The 10906-nt window shown below is 32.6% G+C and overlaps 1 protein-coding gene across 1 annotated transcript; it reads left to right on the plus strand.

Moving 5' to 3' along the window:
* The first annotated feature begins 4544 nt into the window (after positions 1 to 4544).
* Positions 4545 to 6556, plus strand: LOC107852859 (uncharacterized protein At1g66480). Its single transcript, XM_016697911.2, has 2 exons — positions 4545 to 5399; positions 6397 to 6556. The coding sequence occupies exons 1-2, from the start codon at positions 4749 to 4751 to the stop codon at positions 6457 to 6459; spliced, it is 714 nt and encodes a 237-aa protein (XP_016553397.1). The 5' UTR covers positions 4545 to 4748; the 3' UTR covers positions 6460 to 6556.
* The last annotated feature ends 4350 nt before the right edge of the window (positions 6557 to 10906 follow it).

The following is a 10906-nucleotide window of genomic DNA, read 5'->3' on the forward strand; positions in this document are numbered from 1 at the left end:
TTCTGTTGTGTTAAATGCATAAGATTAAGCTGATGAGTGAATGTTTGCATAAGAGAATGTTTCAATGGTTGGTTGCCTGTCATTTTATTGTTCATGTGCGCAATTTGGTGTTGAGTTGCTTGAGGACAAGCAATGATCTTAAGTTGAGGGTGTTGATGTTCCGGTGTTTTACGGAACATTTAGCATTATTTTCTTAGGAAAATTGTATGTTTTCAAGCAACCAAAGTGATATTTAATGAAGGTTTTTAGTGTATCAGTGAAAGGAGATAACCACAGAAGAAAACTAGAAAAAGTAGCAGAAAAAGGGAATTGACGGTCAAAATGATGGACCGTCAAGTTTACGAAGGACCGCCATATATACCGTCAAGTTGAACCAGAACAAGGCCTCCAGAGGAGTCGAGTGATGGACAATATGGCGAACCGTCAGACATGTGACGGAACACCAGATTGACCGTCAACGCTTATCCAGAAAATACTTCTCAGAGGGACATGGTGACGATCAAGGTGGTGGACTGTCAGACATGGGACGGACCACCAGATTGACCGTCAACGCTTATCCAAAACCTGTTCTCTTGAGAAACTCCGTGACGGTCAAAGTAGTGGACCGTCAATCTTAGGACGGACCACCAGATTGACCGTCAATTCTTATCCAGAAGCTTCCTTCCAAAAGGACTCCGCGATGATAAAAATGGCGGACCGTCAGTCCATCGACGGACCGCCAGGTGGACCTTCAGATGTTATCCAAAAACTTCCATTCGAATGAATCGAGTGACGGAAAAGATGGTGGACCGTCAGATCTGTGACGGTCCGTCATATGGACCGTCAAATGGGACGTGGTTTTTCCATTTTTAAATTTTAAATTCTTTTTTTAGATGGGACATATAAATACCAACTTTTAGGGTTAAGAACGCATCTTTTACCTTTTACAAGTTTTCTTTTCATCTATTGAACCTTTTGGTATCCAAGTACTTTGGGAAATTTTAGTATCAAACAACTGATCATTGAAGATTCAAGAACTAATTCTTGGGGTCTTTGTAAGTAAACTTTCTATTTATTTATGAATAATACAAGAATGAATTCTTTATCTTCTATGGAGTGTTGTGGCTAAATCTCATAACTAGGGTTATGGGATCCTTAATGTGAAATGCATCTATGGGTTGGGAATCAATTTGAGTTCCATAATTGAATAACATTGCAAAACCTTTATTCAATTTCATCACTTTTCTTGGTTGCAAACTTGAGGAGTAAGCCCTAGAACACCACTTGTCTGAGAGGAAAGTGTTTGTGGGGAAAAGAAGGTGTTTACATGAATTCTAAGGGCCTTAACCTTTAGAGTAATAGCTAATGCCCTAATAAAATTAGCTTACATGAGAATTAGGTTAAAAGAGTAAGACATCCTATGAGTTTGAGAAAATTATAGGATAACCTATCCATTTAGGTTGAGAAACTAAGGGATATAGAATAGGATTCAACCTTTCTTGCAATTGAATTTGTTAAGTGGAACTCATAAATAATTTACAACCCAAATGATGCTGGCATATTAGTGATCATAACCCTAGTTTGATTAATCTCATAAAGTTACAAATTACGGAGAAAATCATTAGTTGAACTAATCTTGTTACAATTTATTATTTTACAAATAAAAAACAAACAAACCCCCATTTTGGTTAAGAAACTCTGATCAACAGTCTAATAACAATTAGGACACTTAGTGAGCACAGTATTCCCTGTGGAATTCGACACCCAACCGAGTTGGGTTCTATATTTGACAGCGACCACTTACACTTTCTATTGAGAGTTGTAATTTGGGCGTATCAGCAAACTAGTTTGTGCATTCTAGAATCTTTAATGTATTTCGTAGTATTTTAATTCAAAGATATTGTTGTCATCTCTTTTACAAAACAACATTAAGATTTCTCAAATCATTTCTTGCATTTTAACAAGTTAGAATTGAAACTTCGCTTTATTTTTATTTCAGGGACAGGTAATTTCATGATAGAAATTGTTAGTCATGAGAAGTTTGAAGATATTTTGTGATTTTCTTTCTCATATGTATATCACATTGATTTGTTACCCACTAAAAACTATATAATTCTCTTCTGGAGAAATATATTTTAATATCGTCTTTGTACCTTTAAGTACTGTAGTTGTATTATTGGCAACGAAGTAGACAATATATAATTTATATATTTTTTTGGGGATAAAAGTGAGTATTAGTGGCAACCCATAGTTGCCACAAAAAAGTGAGTATTAGTGGCGACCTGTAGTCGCCACAAACAGGGAGTATTATTGGCGACCCATGGTCGCTACAAAAAGTCATTTTTAAAAATAAAATAAAATTCAACCTTTTGTGGCGACAAAAGATCGCCACTAAATCATTGTTTTGTGGCGTATTTGCTTGCTTTTTTGTGGCAACTTTTGTCGCCACAGAATGTATGTTTTGTGGTGACTTACATATGTCGTCACAAAATACTTTTAGTTACGGAAGTAATTGCTACGACCCTAATGTCACGGCTAAATATATTTAGTGGCGATTTTTGGTTCTTTTGTCGCCACTAAAAACTAGATTTCTTGTAGTGAATTAACTGGGTGGGTCTGACTCTGATACCATGATAAAGAAATGGACCTTGAGCCTAACTCAACCTCAAAAGCTAGCTCATGAGGGGAGGATTGCCCAAGACCATATAAGGAGACCAAGGACCCTTTAACCCACCGATGTGAGACTCCAACATATCCAAACTCCACTTTGTGGGAATATATCGGCCGAGTGTGTGTTGTTGTTGTTGTCCACTCATTGATGATAATAACTAATGTACTTTCTTCTTATAAAATGACTTTTTCTAGACTGTTTTTTGTCTTGAGCCAGGAATCTATCAGAAACAGCCTCTCTACTTCACATCTAAGTAGTGATAGGTGTTGCGTACACTTACCTTCCCCGAATCCTACTTTGTGAAAATATATCGGGTGTATGTGTTGTTGTTGTTGTTACCCAAACGTTGATGTTAATACCTAATGTTGTTTCTTCTTATACTATGCTTTTTCTACACTATTTTTTGTCTCGAGCCAGTCCGATCCATCAGAAACATCCTCTCTACCTCATCCCTAAGGTAGTGATAGGTGCGCGTATACTTACCTTCCCCAAATTAAATTCCACTTTGTGTGACTATATCGGGTATGTTATTGTCGTTGTTGTCCAAACGTTGATGGGAAAAATTTGCCGACATCTATATTGATGGGATTTAGTAGATATTTCGTGAAATTTTTAGAGCACGTGCAAGTTGACTCGACCATCACGCTGACCCCCCCCCCCCCCCCCCCTCCCCAAAAAAAAAAAAAAAGACACAGGGTCAAAAGGACAAGCACGTGCAACTCTTTTACTAATTCACGGATACACACCGTGAATTACGCACATCTTTTTCATCAATTAAACAATCCTAATTCTTAATTATTTAATTAACCAATGACATTATATTAATTTTAAATAATATAGTCTTTCTAAATTATGTTGCCAACTATAATCCTTTCCCACAATTCACGGGCTTGTTTTCTTCTTCTTCTTTTAAATATTTGTGACAGAATATTATGTATGAGAAGGTGAGTACAAAATGAAGATTTGAATTATTGGTGTTGTTGTACATTTTGTGTACGTATATGATATTAAAATAACTTATAAGTGATATAAATTAAACAATAGTTAACATAATTACACATGTTCATCGCGGTGTGAATCCTTAGTGTCCATATTGTTCTAGATATCAATAGTATTGTTTTTTTCATTTTCAGAAGTCTAGCTCGAGATAGAATGTTGTCACTAGTTCTTTTTTGTTACTAGGGCCTCAATTAATTTAAAATTAATTAAAGCCCATCGAAGAGGAAAATACTTTTTGTAATTATCGATGTCATAAGTAGACTATTAAAATGACCCACAAATATAATATATGTAGAAATTGAAGGATTTTGATCAAAATCCGATTTTTGGCATTAAATATGGGGGGGCATGGTCCTTTTGTTGGCATGCAACAACGTTATCTAATAAACACCACAATAATATGACAAGTCAATGTATTCTTTCCATACATTTTAAAAAGAAAAATAAAGAAAGACCATAACTAATCAATAGCGTCAAAATTTAACAAAAAGTGTGTAAAAATTTTTTTCAGTTATATTAATGATGTATAAAATTAAATATATATTCATAATAATTAATATTTAACCTTTGTAAATTATATAATTATTTGACGGAGGTGTTCATCGAACCACCCTTCGTTTAAGGTGGCTCCGCCCTTGCAACTAACAAGAGAAGGCAACTAGAGCGGCGCAGGACAGCATGGGGCAGAGCAACGTTTAATAGGGATGATAATAGAGCGGCACGGGACAGGATTGACAAACATCAATAATATATTTTACACCATCATATCATTCAAAAGATATTTATAAGTAAGCTTTCATAAAATATACCGCATTTATAATCTCAAACTTGCTATAATTAATAAAAATAACTATACTGATGTATATAACTTTAAATTTTAAAACTCTTTTTAATTAGAAATGTGTCCATATTTTTCAAATGTGTAGTCCTTCTTTGACCCTTTAACAAATTAAACAGCTACTGTTTACCCATTCGTCCTTATCTTACACCAATATTCTATAAAAAGGCACATAAATAAAACCCCAAAACAATCTTTTTTCCATCCTAAATTTCTTTTCTTAGTTTTGGTGTTAAACTCACAAAAAAAGAAAAAAGAAAAATGGGGAACAGTCTAGGAGGGAAAAAAACAACAAAAGTTATGAAAATCGATGGACAAACGATGAAATTCAGAACCCCAATTTATGCGAACGAGGTTCTAAAAAATTATCCATCGATGGTATTATTAGAATCGGAAGAAGTTAAGCATTTCGGGATTCGAGCAAAGCCATTGGAGCCACAACAAGAGTTAAAGTCTAAAAGGCTTTATTTCCTCGTGGAATTACCTAAATTCCCCGAGGAACATAAAAAAAACACTAGGAGGGTTCGATCCGCAATCCAAATGAGCGCGAAGGATAGGCTCGAGACACTAATGCTAGCGCGGAGATCCACGTCTGACTTGTCAATCATGAAGCCTGCCAACATTATGACTGAGGAGTGCACGTCTTTTCATAATAATAACAACAACAACAACTCAGCTTCAGACACAGTTCATAGTGGTGGGCCGTTCCAGGCCCACCCTATGAGGCTGAAGCTGAGACTATCGAAAGCGGAGGTGGAAAAATTGATGATGGAAAGCAAAGATGAGAATGAGGCTGCTGAGAAAATTATGAAACTTTGCATGAAGAATAATAATGATGGAAATGGTAGTTTGATGGAAGAACAAAGTCATAATAATGGTGGAGTAACAAAGAAAGGACTCAAATCAAGAGAGGTACTCTTTTCTTTTCATGATTCTAAAGTTATTTATTAAATGAATAGTAGTAAATAGTTACTCGTAAAATTAATTGAGGTACACGTAACCTAACTTAGACATAATAATTAGAAGAAGAAAAAAAAGTAGTACATCAAAATTTACAGTTTGTTTTAAAATTTAGATTAAGTTTTAAAAGTATTTTCTTTTTCTTAAATTCTCGATTGATGCTAGGTCAAGCATCGCCGCATAAATTATGACGGAAGGAGTTTCAAAATTGAATTTGGATTTTAATTTCCTCATTTGATATAGTCAAAGTTGGCATATATATAGGGAAATATAACAATAGAGTTGAAATTTCTCTTTTCTAGAATAATTGCTTCTATTAGAAATAAAAAGTATTTTTCATTGTATCGAACATGCATTATTTATGCTTGAAATATATTCGATGAAACAATTGAGATGTACGCAAACTGACTCGAACATTATCCTCACTTAAAAAGTGACTGCTTATTATGCTTCTTGCTTAGCTTAATCGATAATTTAAGCTGCATATATTCTTTATGCGTAATATTTATGGATAATATATATGATGAAAATTATTGGTTAACTACCAGTTAGTAGTAAGCCTTTTTGGCAGTGTAACAACCAGAATTGTTTATAATTATTTAGAAAAATAAAATTTGTTGAAATAGATTATTCACCATGATGATAACGTACGTAATTCATCACTATGATGTCAACTTTGGTTATTACAAATTAAATATGGGTTGTCCGGTGCACTAAAACTCCTACTACAAGCGAAATTTGGAAAAGGTTCAGACGAGTGACCACAAAGGTCTATTGTGTACAACTTGATACTGTATTTTTGCGACAGGTTATTTTCACGTTTTGAACGTGTTGACCTTTTGGTCACTTGACACCGATATGTTTCAAAATAATCTTGAATATATGTATTTTTTTTTTTATAATATTCTTTGGGCTAAACTTTTTTTTTTTTTCTTTTTATATAATGCAGAAACGTGTAGGATTCTTGCCAATAACAGAAGGGGAGATTCAAAGAGCAGTGGCTGTTTCTTAACAAAAGAATGGAAATTAGAAACCTAGGGGCTTATGAGTTCAAGTAATATAGACTATTATTGTAAATATTTTTTTTAATAATATTCTACTTTTTGTCACTCTTTTTTCTGAAGTAAAATTCGTTTAAGATACTGTTATATGCATTCTACATTCGGACTTATTAGACTACAAGTCTCAACCGTCTTAGTCTTTTTCTTTGTTCCACCCTCATCAGCTCGCCCTCAGTCACCTGCGTAACGGTAGACTTGACCCATAAATTATGGAGTAGTACTAAATATAGTACCTTAGTTGCAAAAACTTATTATTCACAATATAATGCATCATCAAGCAACTTAATTGAAAATGTAATTATTAGAGGCGGAGTTAAAATTTTTGATAAAGGAGTTCAAAAAAGTCAAATGAAATGAGAAAATTTTTGTGATCTAAAAGAATTATAAATATTGATATAATTGTTAATAGTTACCTCGCCAAAAATAAAATGGGAAAATTACAATTGAATTATTTCTAAATTTAGAAATTTGCTTCCTCCAATTCATTTTACTTGTCGTATATTTTTTTTAGTATGTCCCTTATAAAACATTGGCTAAAAGGGTAAGAGCAAAAGAGAAAACTAAAAATTAATTTTTATAAATAAAATTAATTTTGATCAATTATTTTTAATAAGCGCTATAATTAAAATAAACGATACAAATCTCTTTTCTTTTTTCTAAAGATGCGATAGAGAAAAGTGAAATTAATTGACCGTACCGACATACACATACGTCGACCAAAATTTATTGTTTGTTAAAATTGGGATTGAAATTTCAAACATATTAGGTGCAATAGTACATTATTGCAATAAATACAATATTTGCAATCTAAATAGTAACTTAAATCTAAACTCACATATTGCATTACAACATAATAAGTGTATATAAAGTTTGTGGGATATTATGCAATTATTTTAAAGTAGTGTCAAAATAAATAAAAAAGATAAGGGTGTTTGAATTATGTAATTTAACCCCCCAAAAAGGCAAGACCTATATTTACAATTGGGATAATATCCATAAAAATATTCGAACTTTAACCAAATTTTCAGTGAAGCATATTGAACTTTGTAGGGGTTCTATACTTTTTTTAAGACTTTCTTGAAAGATGTGGTAGAGGAAAGTGAAATTAATTAATCAACCGACATACACATACATCGACCAAAATTTAATGTTTGGCAAAATTGGGATTGAAATTTCAAACATATTAGGTGCAATAGTACATTGTGATAATTAAATACAATATTTGTAATTTAAATAGTAACTTAAATCAACTCTAAGCCCACATATTGCATTAAGTGTTCTTAAGAAATAATTGAGAGATACGATTATTATTTCCTTTCACAATATAATAGGATATCTCTATCGAAATAGTGGTACCTCAAACTCCAGCAAAGAGTTGCGATGGAATGGGTTGTCTGACGTGTTCCAAGGAAGCAGTAAAACAAAAAGTAAAGAACACAATGATTTTTACATGGAAAACACCCGGCTCAAAAAGGTGTAAAAAAAAATACGACCTGTACCTCCACAGGATTTAACCCCAACTTCACTAAATAACTCTTAGCCTCAACAACGACTGATTATGAAACTCTTGTAACCTAGTAATTATAAACTCTAATCTCTATAACTCAATAACTATGAATTATAAACTCTAATTCCCTTAACTTAAGGACTAGGAATTATAAATTCTAATTCCTAACTACACACACCACCTAAGATATGTGTTCCCAAAGTCTCTGGGCTTTCCCTAACTCGAAGACTAACTCCTAGTTCAATTTATAACACATTGAAACTAATATTAAATCAATAGTTCAAACACAATGAACAACTCTAAACATTAACACTAAAACTCTTAGGTAGATTCTATATTTAGACCAGGTTCTTCAATGTGTTCCTTCAGTGATTGATCGAGTAGCACTTCGTGAAGTCAATCTGTCGATTGTGCTTTTCTGCTTTGTAAGTGCGTAGCTTACTCTGACTGATGCATCTTCTATTTAAGCACAACTCTTCAAATAGTCATTCTTTATTTTAAACTCTCTCCTTTTAATCAGAACTCTCATTGCATAGAGTTCTACTTCAAGTGAGACTCCTTCAATTCCAACTCTTGTCTCCTTAGTGTTGTAGTCAAACTCCAACTCTTTAAATCCGCTTATCTTCAAGTATTTTACTCAACCATAACTTCTTCACTTTCTCACATGATCAGTAACTTGAGTATATTAGAATTAGGCTCGCTCATTCATTCCTGACTTTAAGCAATCTTTGTCTGCATCTATCAGTGAAATCCGAAACTTGTCTTCCTATGCTTGGACCAGCTCAAGTAACATGGTCCATCTTTGTTTCCTATCTTACTTCTTCAATCTGCAGAATTTTTCTCCTTCTACACATAAGACTCTTCAGGATATGCTCAGAAGTGAAACTCCTTCTTTCCATTGGACTCCTTCAACTCAACTTGCTTTCCTTTTATCATCAAGTGTTTGAATCAAATTCAACTTCTTCAAATTAGCATATGTTTATTTCCGTGAGTTTATCAGAATTAACCACTCATCTGGTTCTTGATTTCTTCTACCCTTGCCTTTAATCATCGATGATTTTGCTACAAGTTCAGCTACATGAGACAGTGTGTCTGTGAACCAGTTTGACTGACATATTTCATATCACTTTGTCAGTTTTTCAATCATCAAAAATACATCGTACCGAACATAATTTAACCCCCCAAAAAGGCAAGACCTATATTTACAATTTTATACATATATTGAAAATTTACAATTTCATTTTCAGAACATCAATTCAGACTATATACCTGTTAAATTAAAGTCCTATTCAAAAATCATGTTGACAACGTAAACAAAATTCTTTTGTCCACCACTTAATTGATTACGTACTTAATTGACAATTATCTCTTTTACATGCACGCATAATTATACGTGTATTAAAATGATTATATAGATTGAATTTAATTTGCAAACTTCTAGTAGGGATAAGATATCGAAATTATAATTAGAAGAGGTCAATATTGGTGTAAGTTATGATAATTACGTAAGTATTATCTTCTCAATTAATCCTATTTATTAACTGATGATCAGTAAACCAATGATTAGGTACTTTAGTTTCAAATGACTGCGTTTAACAATTTACATGACTACTTTCTTCGTCCCAATTTATGATCAGATCGTATTTGACATGGATTGAGTACGACGTAAAAGTTTTTATGTAAAATAAATCATATGTACGATATTTGTGTGATTATAAGTTGTAATTTTTATACTTCTAGTTTTTCTTGTAAAGAAATTTGTGATACACACTACACAAATTAAATGTTGTACCACATTAATATGAGAAAATTCATTTATTAAGACCATCAAGTATATTGACTTGAAGTTTAATTTAGCCAAGGGCTATGGCCTAGTGTATTTATTAATGTGGGATCATGGTTTGATAACTTGATTTATTATGATTCAACTTTAAAAGTTAAATTCATAATATGAAAATCAATTTTTCATCTTTTAACCAACTAAAACAAACTCTACACACTTTACGTTCACGCTCATACCTGTTAATTGAAGTGTGGACAATCTAACATGAAAATTCAATATTAGGTAAAATATGAATCGATGAGATGAATCTGATGTTAATACTATCATAAGAAATAAAATTTGGACGTAAGTCATATTCAAAACTCTTTTTTTTTTCTTCAAAAAATTGTCAAAATTAAATAGGCCGACATTATTTTCGAAAAAGTCTGAACTTTAGTTTTTCTTTGACCCCTCATTAATGTCTATATATATTGTGCCAACCAACTTACATTTAATTCTTAGCTTTGTAATTATAACATTTATCATGTAGTATATTAAAAAACTTTGGACTACCAACATGGATTGTGATGCATTGGATAAGGCTGTTCCACCCTTAACCAGAGGTCGAGGGTTTGACCTTGGATATGGAGAAAACTTTGTTGGGAGCGCTGCCACCTTAATGGCCCCGTAATGCGCGATTTGGATTAATTGGGGCTCCAATATGAATACCAAACATCGAATGGAAAACCAAAAAAAACTTTGGACTTCTTCGTATTGAAGCTCTTTCCTTCATATAATAATTAGCATCCATAGTATAATCGAAATTCTAATGAGTTACTATATATTCTAAATTAATAATTTGTATACGTTCAATGAATTTCTTCAAACAAATATTAGATTTAAGTAAAAGCTATCGAAACTTTCTTAACAGACAGCATATAAATTCACAAAGCTTAAAAGCAAAGTTTACAAAAAATTAATAATTATATCATTGCTATATACTATATACAGTGATTAAAAGGGGTCATCTTTTTTTCCTCTAGTAGGTAGCAAATCATTGAATTACTACTCACTTCTTTTTTTCTCAACTTATTGAACAGAAATATAAATTTATAAATTTTTATGACGA

The sequence above is a fragment of the Capsicum annuum genome, chromosome 11, assembly GCF_002878395.1.
Source record: "Capsicum annuum cultivar UCD-10X-F1 chromosome 11, UCD10Xv1.1, whole genome shotgun sequence".
NCBI lineage: Eukaryota > Viridiplantae > Streptophyta > Magnoliopsida > Solanales > Solanaceae > Capsicum > Capsicum annuum.

Excerpts from the sequence above, each read along its gene's own strand:
- LOC107852859 (XM_016697911.2), top strand. The coding sequence starts at position 4,749 with ATGGGGAACAGTCTAGGAGGGAAAAAAACAACAAAAGTTATGAAAATC. Across the intron at positions 5,400-6,396 it reads AAGGACTCAAATCAAGAGAG|AAACGTGTAGGATTCTTGCC; the intron begins GTACTCTTTTCT and ends TATATAATGCAG.